Below are 12,388 nucleotides of genomic sequence, written 5' to 3'. Positions count from 1 at the left end.
GTCAGAAGCTAAAGAAACAGTCCAGTCATTTGCAGTTTGCAGCGGCCTATGAAATAAAGTCAGGAAATGTAATGGACTGGAAGTCAAAGAAAAAAAAAAAAAAATGTGTTTGGGGAATTGACCGATATTTTTTTGTTATTACACGTGTGGACTATGTCACGGACACTTAACTATGCAAATAAGCTATTGTAGTTAAGGTATATTAGGCCTCTAGAATAAGCATTTTGTCAAGGGTACAGTGTTATATTGGTTCTCTGTGTTGAAAATGTAGCTAAACTACAAATTAATATACAGGGTTGATGGCCCTTTCAGTTGGTAAATTATATAATGAAGTTCATATTCGTGTCATGTGAATACTTAATGTTGTACTGAGGAGTTAGCTCAAGTATTTCAGGTAGGACGCTCACCCCAGTGAGGTCCATGGCCGCTCACCCCAGTAGGTGTGAGCTGGGGAGGGGGATATGTGACATAGTCCAAAGATGTTAGGCAGCTTTCTGCCCCATTTTAGAGCAGAAAGTGCAGGATAGTTACAAATGATCCGTTCCACAGCTTCCCATTACCGCAGGCAGCTGGATGGAAAATCCAGACCACAGATTACAATGGCTCTAGTTCTCCCTCACCTGCTCTTCTAATCACATGCACAGGTATTTAGAGCAGAGAGGTTTTGCATTTCACTCTCTCTCCTTGGAGCCTGGGGGCTGGGGGTGTCGCTACTCTCCTGCATCCAGTATCGAGGTTGACGGCCTCTCCACGTATGACAGTACCAGAGGATTTGCCTGGACACCACGAACAGATAAGACAAAACAAATGATTACTGCTGTTGCTAAAAGACTGTGCTGTATCTTGTGTCCCTAAATGAGAGAGCATTGTTTTAAGCTGGGGAACCAGTTTAGTTGGCCAGCAGCTGTTAGAGAGACTGATTCTGATGTGTAGTTAGATCCCTGAAAGGGATAGGATTTTGCTTATATGATTTTGGTTTTATTTCTTGAAATAACAGTGTGGGAAATATTGTAACACTGAAATGTGTGAACTGCTGAATGAAAGTATCTGAGTACCTCTAACCTACACATGTTAAAGCTGCAGTACCTTACTTGGATGAAAATAAAGCAGGCAGAAGCCTGAGTTAAGCAGCATAATACTTTGCATGATCCTGTTTGTTGTATAATTAACCCTAGAAGACTGTGTCGGGAAGAACCCAGACAGACGTCAGCACTACAAAAGAGGGGCGTTTGTCACAATGTATAATGTGTAAGATGTGTATAGGTGCCTGTGTATGTAGTATGTGTACGACGTGTGTTTAGGTGCCTATGTATGTATAATATGTAAGACGTGTATAGGTGCCTGTGTATGTATAATGTGTAAGACGTGTGTATAGGTGCCAGTGTATGTAGTAGGTGTACGACATGTGAATAGGTGCCTGTATATGTATAATGTGTATAGGTGCCTGTGTATGTATAATGTGTAAGACGTGTGTATGTACAGTATAATGTGTAAGATGTGTATAGGTGCCTGTGTATGTAGTATGTGTAAGACGTGTATAGGCGCCTGTGTATGTATAATGTGTTAGATGTGTATAGGTGCCTGAGTATGTATAATGTGTAACACGTGTATAGGTGCCTGGTTAATGTGTATAGGTGCCTGTGTATATATAATGTGTAAGACACGCTGGGACTGCGGATCAGAACACAGGAGACATTAGAACATGTTACATGCTTTATTGATGCTCTATGTAGGGATGATCGGCAGCCTGGTTGGCGTGTGAGCCCGATACATCATGTATGTGACATTTATTGTTTAGATTATTCAGCCCGGACTACTCGGAGAGGTGATAATCCGGTTACCGGCTCCTCGCGCCTCTGTACGTCCCGGACTACTCGGAAAGGTGATAATCCGGGTACCGGCGCCTCGCGCCTCTGTACGTCCCGGACTACTCGGAGAGGTGATAATCCGGTTACCGGCTCCTCACGCCTCTGTACGTCCCGGACTACTCGGAAAGGTGATAATCCGGGTACCGGCGCCTCGCGCCTCTGTACGTCCCGGACTACTCGGAAAGGTGATAATCCGGGTACCGGTGCCTCGCGCCTCTGTATGTCCCGGACTACTCGGAAAGGTGATAATCCGGGTACCGGCGCCTCGCGCTTCTGTACGTCCCGGACTACTCGGAAAGGTGATAATCCGGGTACCGGCGCCTCGCGCCTCTGTACGTCCCGGACTACTCGGAAAGGTGATAATCCGGGTACCGGTGCCTCGCGCCTCTGTACGTCCCGGACTACTCGGAAAGGTGATAATCCGGGTACCGGCGCCTCGCGCCTCTGTACGTCCCGGACTACTCGGAAAGGTGATAATCCGGGTACCGGTGCCTCGCGCCTCTGTACGTCCCGGACTACTCGGAAAGGTGATAATCCGGGTACCGGTGCCTCGCGCCTCTGTACGTCCCGGACTACTCGGAAAGGTGTAAATCCAGGCGGTACCGGCTCCTCGCGCCTCTGTAATCCTGTAATCATAAAGAGACAGGGTTTGTACGGCACAATTTCCCTAACTTCCTGCAGTCAGCCCAGCCTGTGAGAGAGCGCTGAGAGAGCGCTGAGAGAGCGCTGAGAGAGCGCAGGGACACATACAGAGACATCCTGCACACAGGGTCACTAATACAGAGACATCCTGCACACAGGGTCTAATACAGAGAGACATCCTGCACACAGGGTCACTAATACAGAGAGACATCCTGCACACAGGGTCTAATACAGAGAGACGTCCTGCACACAGGGTCACTAATACAGAGACATCCTGCACACAGGGACACTAATACAGAGAGACATCCTGCACACAGGGTCACTAATACAGAGATACATCCTGCACACAGGGTCACTAATACAGAGAGACATCCTGCACACAGGGTCACTAATACAGAGAGACATCCTGCACACAGGGTCACTAATACAGACACATCCTGCACACAGGGTCACTAATACAGAGACACATCCTGCACACAGGGTCACTAATACAGAGAGACATCCTGCACACAGGGTCACTAATACAGACACATCCTGCACACAGGGTCACTAATACAGAGAGACATCCTGCACACAGGGTCACTAATACAGAGAGACATCCTGCACACAGGGTCTAATACAGAGAGACGTCCTGCACACAGGGTCACTAATACAGAGAGACATCCTGCACACAGGGTCACTAATACAGAGAGACATCCTGCACACAGGGTCTAATACAGAGAGACGTCCTGCACACAGGGTCACTAATACAGAGACATCCTGCACACAGGGTCACTAATACAGAGACATCCTGCACACAGGGTCACTAATACAGAGAGACATCCTGCACACAGGGACACTAATACAGAGACACATCCTGCACACAGGTACTAATACAGAGAGACATCCTGCACACAGGGTCACTAATACAGAGACACATCCTGCACACAGGGACACTAATACAGAGAGACGTCCTGCACACAGGGTCACTAATACAGAGAGACATCCTGCACACAGGGTCACTAATACAGAGAGACATCCTGAACACAGGGTCACTAATACAGAAAGACATCCTGCACACAGGGTCACTAATACAGAGAGACATCCTGCACACAGGGTCACTAATACAGAGAGACATCCTGCACACAGGGTCACTAATACAGAGAGACATCCTGCACACAGGGTCACTAATACAGAGACATCCTGCACTCAGGGACACTAATACAGAGACATCCTGCACACAGGGTCACTAATACAGAGAGACATCCTGCACACAGGGTCACTAATACAGAGAGACATCCTGCACACAGGGTCACTAATACAGAGAGACATCCTGCACACAGGGTCACTAATACAGAGAGACGTCCTGCACACAGGGACACTAATACAGAGACATCCTGCACACAGGGTCACTAATACAGAGACATCCTGCACACAGGGTCTCTAATACAGAGACACATCCTGCATACAGGGTCACTAATACAGAGAGATCCTGCACACAGGGACACTAATACAGAGAGACATCCTGCACACAGGGTCACTAATACAGAGAGACATCCTGCACACAGGGTCACTAATACAGAGAGACATCCTGCACACAGGGTCACTAATATAGAGAGACATCCTGCACACAGGGTCACTAATACAGAGACATCCTGCACACAGGGTCACTAATACAGAGACACATCCTGCATACAGGGTCACTAATACAGAGAGATCCTGCACACAGGGTCACTAATACAGAGAGACATCCTGCACACAGGGTCACTAATACAGAGAGACATCCTGCACACAGGGTCACTAATACAGAGACACATCCTGCACACAGGGTCACTAATACAGAGACATCCTGCACACAGGGTCACTAATACAGAGAGACATCCTGCACACAGGGTCACTAATACAGAGACATCCTGCATACAGGGTCACTAATACAGAGATACATCCTGCACACAGGGTCACTAATACAGAGATACATCCTGCACACAGGGACTAATACAGAGAGACATCCTGCATACAGGGACACTAATACAGAGAGACATCCTGCACACAGGGTCACTAATACAGAGACACATCCTGCACACGGGGTCACTAATACAGAGAGATCCTGCACACAGGGTCACTAATACAGAGAGACATCCTGCACACAGGGTCACTAATACAGAGAGACATCCTGCACACAGGGACACTAATACAGAGACATCCTGCACACACGGTCACTAATACAGAGACATCCTGCACACAGGGTGTATTACAGAGAGACATCCTGCACACAAATCGCTCTCCTCTCCCTCAGGTCTCTCTTCATTTCTCCCTCAGGTCTCTCTATCTTTTTTTCGCCCTTCTGAGGTGTCTCTCTATATTTTCTCCCCAGGTGAGAGGGCAAGTGGTAGAGGGGGAAGAGGAGATTAGCAGTGACACATCCTCCTCCGAGATAGCGGAAAAAGAGTCAAGAAAGGCAGGAGGAGAGTTGGGAAGCATTGTGGGATGGGAGGAGGCAACAGATGGGATGTTCTGCCGTATGGACTCCACCTTTTCCTTAAAAAAGTCAGCAAAGTCCTGAGGTGAGATGGAGGAAGAAGAGGAGGCAGCTGAGGGTGGTCTGAGTAGAGAGTCATAGACAGAAAAGAGACGGCGTGGGTTAGACTTGTGTGTGTTGATTAGTGATGAAAAGTAGGTTTGTTTAGCCTGAGAGAGGGCAGAGTTGAAACAGGATAGCATAAATTTGTAGTGAATGAAATCTGCGAGCGTATGAGATTTCCTCCAGAGGCGTTAAGAGGAACGAGTGGAGGAACGCAGCATGCGTGTGTGGGAGTTTAGCCAGGGTCTGGGGTTAGAAGGGCGAGGACGGCAGAGAGAAAGCGGGGCATGTAGATCAAGAGAGGAAGATAAGGCAGAGTTGTAGATCCTGACCAGGTTGTCAGGGTCTGAAGCAGAACTGAGAGAGGAGAGGGAGGAGCGTAAAGTGGAATCAAGAGCTGGTAGGTTAATAGAGCGCAGGTTTCTGCAAAAACGAGGGCGAGATGGAGATGGAGAGAAGCGAGAGAGAGAAAATGAGATGAGGTGATGGTCAGAGAGAGGAAAAGGGGAAATGGAGAAGTCGGAGAGAGAGAAGTTTTTAGTGAAAACCAGGTCTAGGTAGTGGCCATCTGAGTGACAGAAGTGGTGGTGACATAGGAATCTGTGTGCAGCCTATCATGGTGCAGATCCTGTGCCCTCCCCTTCTGGCCCTCAGGGAGAAGGTGCAAATTTGGAGGGAGTTCTGATACACACTTCCTAGGGAGTGGAAGTGTATGGCCGGTCTCCTCCCAGCTGGGAGAGGGAGAGGCCAGTCAGTCCTGCATGGGCTGGCTGGGCAGGAAAGATCAGATGCCTCGCTATTAGAAGAGGGCCAGCACCATCCAGAGGCCTGGGATCCTCTGAAAACCCTGCATCCGCTGTGTGCTTAACTGCAGTGACTGCTCAAATAAAGCCCTTTGTTTTACATACCCCTGCTTGAGTGTTCAGTCCACTGGGCAAGGGGGGGAAGAAGTCTGCTCTGGTGGGGACTGACTCTGGAACTCCTGGAGCCCACTGAAGCTGAAGGTGCTCACACCCTGACAGGAACATCATGATCATCACAAGCCTGTCCTGTTTCCCACATCTTCACAGACCACTCAACTCTCCTGGACCCTCACAGGTATGACCGCACCATGAACACCTGTAACAGCAGCAACATCTCCTAGGAGGGGGGGGGGGGGGGGTGAGGTGGTGAACAGTGCTACTTGTGCATAGGTGCCTGTGTATGTATAATGTGTAAGACGTGTATAGGTGCCTGTGTGTGTATAATGTGTAAGACGTCTATAGGTGCTCTTGTTTTGCAGCTGGAAGAATTTGTGGAGCAGCAAAGCTAGACTGACTGATCTCACAGGCTTATAGCAGGAAACCTAACAGCTCACATCTCCCAGCTCCCGATACAGGACACACTGTGTATAAGGAGGGATAGAGCCAGAAGTCCCAGCATAGGAGAGGTGGTATGTACGTGTATACCGGGACAGGATCACTTACCCTCACAGCTGGGTACCCAGGAGGATACAGCACAGAGAACAAGCAGCAGCAGGAAGAGGATTCTCATGGCTGGTCCGAGGCTCAGGAGATGCAGGGACACAGGCTCTGGGCTTTGTGTGTAGCTGTGATAAGCTGTGTGTCCCTCACAGGGTATTTATCCCACACATGGGACTCTCAGCATGGGATACTTCCCTAATGCTGGCAGAGGGAACACGCCCCAGGTTACTGTCTCTGTGCTAATATGTTTAATAAACTTATACCAATAGTTTAGATGCCAAGGAAGCCGATTCTCAGACTGGGAAACTTGTGATAAAACAGCATCAATGTGACACAGAAACCAGCCCAGTGTGGGAATGTGAGATCTGGGTAATGATTAATACAGTGAGAGGCATTTCATGCAAAATTGTGGTTTTCCCAGGAAAATGTCTTTGTGGCAGTTTAATGAGCAGCACCCTATGAGTTCTGAACAGTTTAATGAGCGGCACCCTATGAGTTCTGTACAGTATAATGAGCGGCACCCTATGAGTTCTGTACAGTATAATGAGCGGCACCCTATGAGTTCTGTACAGATTAATGAGCGGCACCCTATGAGTTCTGTACAGATTAATGAGCGGCACCCTATGAGTTCTGTACAGTTTAATGAGCAGCACCCTATGAGTTCTGTATAATGAGCGGCACCCTATGAGTTCTGTATAATGAGCGGCACCCTATGAGTTCTGTACAGTTTAATGAGCGGCACCCTATGAGTTCTGTACAGTATAATGAGCGGCACCCTATGAGTTCTGTACAGTTTAATGAGCAGCACCCTATGAGTTCTGTACAGTATAATGAGCGGCACCCTATGAGTTCTGTACAGTTTAATGAGCAGCACCCTATGAGTTCTGAACAGTTTAATGAGCGGCACCCTATGAGTTCTGTACAGTTTAATGAGCGGCACCCTTTGAGTTCTGTACAGATTAATGAGCGGCACCCTATGAGTTCTGTACAGTTTAATGAGCAGCACCCTATGAGTTCTGAACAGTTTAATGAGCGGCACCCTATTAGTTCTGTACAGTATAATGAGCGGCACCCTATGAGTTCTGTACAGTATAATGAGCGGCACCCTATGAGTTCTGTACAGATTAATGAGCGGCACCCTATGAGTTCTGTACAGATTAATGAGCGGCACCCTATGAGTTCTGTACAGTTTAATGAGCGGCACCCTATGAGTTCTGTACAGTATAATGAGCAGCACCCTATCAGTTCTGTACAGATTAATGAGCGGCACCCTATGAGTCCTGTACAGTATAATGAGCGGCACCCTATGAGTTCTGTACAGTTTAATGAGCAGCACCCTATGAGTTCTGTACAGATTAATGAGCAGCACCCTATGAGTTCTGTATAATCAGCGGCTCCCTATGAGTTCTGTACAGTTTAATGAGCGGCACCCTATGAGTTCTGTATAATGAGCGGCACCCTATGAGTTCTGTATAATGAGCGGCACCCTATGTGTTCTGTATAATTAGCGGCACCCTATTAGTTCTGTACAGTATAATGAGCAGCACCCTATAAGTTCTGTACAGATTAATGAGCAGCACCCTATGAGTTCTGTACAGTTTAATGAGCGGCACCCTATGAGTTCTGTACAGTTTAATGAGCGGCACCCTTGAGTTCTGTACAGTTTAATGAGCGGCACCCTATGAGTTCTGTACAGATTAATGAGCAGCACCCTATGAGTACTGTACAGATTAATGAGTGGCACCCTATGAGTTCTGTATAATGAGCGGCACCCTATGAGTTCTGTACAGATTAATGAGCGGCACCCTATGAGTTCTGTACAGATTAATGAGCAGCACCCTATGAGTTCTGTACAGATTAATGAGCGGCACCCTATGAGTTCTGTACAGTATAATGTGCGGCACCGTATGAGTTCTGTACAGATTAATGAGCGGCACCCTATGAGTTCTGTATAATGAGCGGCACCCAATGAGTTCTGTACAGTATAATGAGCGGCACCCTATGAGTTCTGTACAGTTTGATGAGCGGCACCCTATGAGTTCTGTACAGTATAATGAGCGGCACCCTATGAGTTCTGTACAGTATAATCAGCAGCACCCTATCAGTTCTGTACAGATTAATGAGCGGTACCCTATGAGTCCTGTACAGTATAATGAGCGGCACCCTATGAGTTCTGTACAGATTAATGAGCAGCACCCTATGAGTTCTGTATAATGAGCGGCACCCTATGAGTTCTGTACAGTTTAATGAGCGGCACCCTATGAGTTCTGTATAATGAGCGGCACCCTATGAGTTCTGTATAATGAGCGGCACCCTATGTGTTCTGTACAGTTTAATGAGCGGCACCCTATGAGTTCTGTACAGTTTAATGAGCGGCACCCTATGAGTTCTGTACAGTTTAAAGAGCGGCACCCTATGAGTTCTGTACAGTATAATGAGCGGCACCCTATCAGTTCTGTACAGATGAATGAGCGGCACCCTATGAGTTCTGTACAGTATAATGAGCGGCACCCTATGAGTTCTGTACAGTTTAATGAGCGGCACCCTATGAGTTCTGTACAGTTTAAAGAGCGGCACCCTATGAGTTCTGTACAGTTTAATGAGCGGCACCCTATGAGTTCTGTACAGTTTAATGAGCGGCACCCTATGAGTTCTGTACAGTTTAATGAGCGGCACCCTATGAGTTCTGTACAGTTTAAAGAGCGGCACCCTATGAGTTCTGTACAGTATAATGAGCGGCACCCTATCAGTTCTGTACAGATGAATGAGCGGCACCCTATGAGTTCTGTACAGTATAATGAGCGGCACCCTATGAGTTCTGTACAGAATAATGAGCGGCACCCTATGAGTTCTGTACAGATTAATGTGCGGCACCCTATGAGTTCTGTACAGTTTAATGAGCGGCACCCTATGAATTCTGTATAATGAGCGGCACCCTATGAGTTCTGTACAGTTAATGAGCAGCACCCTATGAGTTCTGTACAGTATAAAGAGCGGCACCCTATGAGTTCTGTACAGGTTAATGAGCGGCACCCTATGAGTTCTGTATAATGAGCGGCACCCTATGAGTTCTGTACAGTATAATGAGCGGCACCCTATGAGTTCTGTACAGTATAATGAGCGGCACCCTATGAGTTCTGCACAGATTAATGATCGGCACCATATGAGTTCTGTACAGATGAATGAGCGGCACCCTATGAGTTCTGTATAATGAGCAGCACCCTATGAGTTCTGTACAGATTAATGACCGGCACCCTATGAGTTCTGTATAATGAGTGGCACCCTATGAGTTCTATACAGTATAATGAGCAGCACCCTATGAGTTCTGTACAGTTTAATGAGCAGCACCCTATGAGTTCTGTATAATGAGCAGCACCATATGAAGTCTGGACAGTTTAATGAGCGGCACCCTATGAGTTCTGTATAATGAGCAGCACCCTATGAGTTCTGTACAGTTAATGAGCAGCACCCTATGAGTTCTGTACAGATGAATGAGCGGCACCCTATGAGTTCTGTACAGATGAATGAGCGGCACCCCATGAGTTCTGTACAGTATAATGAGCAGCACCCTATGAGTTCTGTACAGTATAATGAGCAGCATCCTATGAGTTCTGTACAGTTTAATGAGCAGCACCCTATGAGTTCTGTACAGATTAATAAGCGGCACCCAATGAGTTCTGTACAGTATAATGAGCGGTACCCTATGAGTTCTGTACAGTATAATGAGCGGCAATCTATGAGTTCTGTACAGATTAATGAGCGGCACCCTATGAGTTCTGTATAATGAGCGGCACCCTATGAGTTCTATACAGATTAATGAGCGGCACCCTATGAGTTCTGTACAGTTTAATGAGCAACACCCTATGAGTTCTGTACAGTATAATGAGCGGCACCCTATGGTTTCTGTATAATGAGCGGCACCCTATGAGTTCTGTACAGATTAATGAGCGGCACCCAATGAGTTCTGTACAGTATAATGAGCGGCACCCTATGAGTTCTGTATAATGAGCGGCACCCTATGAGTTCTGTATAATGAGCAGCAACCTATGAGTTCTGTACAGTATAATGAGCGGCACCCTATGAGTTCTGTACAGATTAATGAGCGGCACCCTATGAGTTCTGTACAGATTAATGAGCAGCACCCTATGAGTTCTGTACAGTATAATGAGCGGCACCCTATGAGTTCTGTACAGTATAATGAGCGGCACCCTATGAGTTCTGTATAATGAGCGGCACCCTATGAGTTCTGTATAATGAGCGGCACCCTATGAGTTCTGTACAGTATAATGAGTGGCACCCTATGAGTTCTGTATAATGAGCAGCACCCTATGAGTTCTGTATAATGAGCGGCACCCTATGAATTCTGTATAATGAGCGGCACCCTATGAGTTCTGTATAATGAGCAGCACCCTATGAGTTCTGTACAGTTAATGAGCGGCACCCTATGAGTTCTGTATAATGAGCAGCACCCTATGAGTTCTGTACAGATTAATGAGCGGCACCCTATGAGTTCTGTACAGTTTAATGAGCGGTACCCTATGAGTTCTGTACAGTTTAATGAGCGGCACCCTATGAGTTCTGTACAGTTTAATCAGCGGCACCCTATGAGTTCTGTACAGATTAATGAGCGGCACCCTATGAGTTCTGTACAGTTTAATTAGCGGCACCCTATGAGTTCTGTACATTTTAATTAGCAGAACCCTATGAGTTCTGTACAGTTAATGAGCAGCACCCTATCAATTCTGTAAAGTGTAATGAGCGGCACCTTATTGAGTTCTGTACAGATTAATGAGCGGCACCCTATGAGTTCTGTACAGTATAATGAGCAGCACCCTATGAGTTCTGTATAATGACCGGCACCCTATGAGTTCTGTACAGTTTAGTGAGCAGCACCCTATGAGTTCTGTACAGTTTAATGAGCGGCACATTATGAGTTCTGTACAGTATAATGAGCGGCACCCTATGAGTTCTGTACAGTTTAGTGAGCAGCACCCTATGAGTTCTGTACAGTTAATAAGCGGCACCCTATGAGTTCTGTATAATGAGCAGCACCCTATGAGTTCTGTACAGTTTAATGAGCGGCACCCTATGAGTTCTGTACAGTTAATGAGCGGCACCCTATGAGTTCTGTATAATGAGCGGCACCCTATGAGTTCTGTACAGTATAATGAGCAGCACCCTATGAGTTCTGTACAGATTAATGAGCAGCACCCTATGAGTTCTGTACAGTATAATGAGCGGCACCCTATGAGTTCTGTACAGTTTAATGAGCGGCACCCTATGAGTTCTGTACAGATTAATGAGCGGCACCCTATGAGTTCTGTACAGATTAATGAGCGGCACCCTATGAGTTCTGTACAGTATAATGAGCGGCACCCTATGAGTTCTGTACAGTTTAATGAGCAGCACCCTATGAGTTCTGTACAGTTTAATGAGCGGCACCCTATGAGTTCTGTACAGATTAATGAGCGGCACCCTATGAGTTCTGTACAGTTTAATGAGCGGCACCCTATGAGTTCTGTACAGTATAATGAGCGGCACCCTATGAGTTCTGTACAGTTTAATGAGCGGCACCCTATGAGTTCTGTACAGTTTAATGAGCGGCACCCTATGAGTTCTGTACAGTTTAATGAGCAGCACCCTATGAGTTCTGTACAGTATAATGAGCAGCACCCTATGAGTTCTGTACAGTTTAATGAGCGGCACCCTATGAGTTCTGTACAGTTTAATGAGCGGCACCCTATGAGTTCTGTACAGTTAATGAGCGGCACCCTATGAGTTCTGTACAGTATAATGAGCAGCACCCTATGAGTTCTGTACAGTTTAATGAGCGGCACCCTATGAGTTCTGTACAG

At 46.8% G+C, this 12,388-nt stretch overlaps 1 protein-coding gene across 7 annotated transcripts in view; it reads right to left on the bottom strand.

Moving 5' to 3' along the window:
• Positions 1-1,699: 1,699 nt before the first annotated feature.
• LOC142483531 (uncharacterized) overlaps positions 1,700-12,388 on the bottom strand; it is a 165,720-nt gene continuing 155,031 nt past the window's right edge. For all 7 annotated transcript variants that reach the window (XM_075583539.1, XM_075583541.1, XM_075583543.1 and 4 more), the window contains one exon: positions 1,700-2,452. In XM_075583539.1, the coding sequence (XP_075439654.1) occupies positions 1,800-2,452 (653 nt within the window). In that variant the 3' untranslated portion in view covers positions 1,700-1,799. The remainder of the gene's footprint in view (positions 2,453-12,388) is intronic.

Source organism: Ascaphus truei, unplaced genomic scaffold, assembly GCF_040206685.1.
Source record: "Ascaphus truei isolate aAscTru1 unplaced genomic scaffold, aAscTru1.hap1 HAP1_SCAFFOLD_334, whole genome shotgun sequence".
NCBI classification, from domain to species: domain Eukaryota; kingdom Metazoa; phylum Chordata; class Amphibia; order Anura; family Ascaphidae; genus Ascaphus; species Ascaphus truei.
This window is presented reverse-complemented; position numbering and strand designations above follow the sequence as displayed.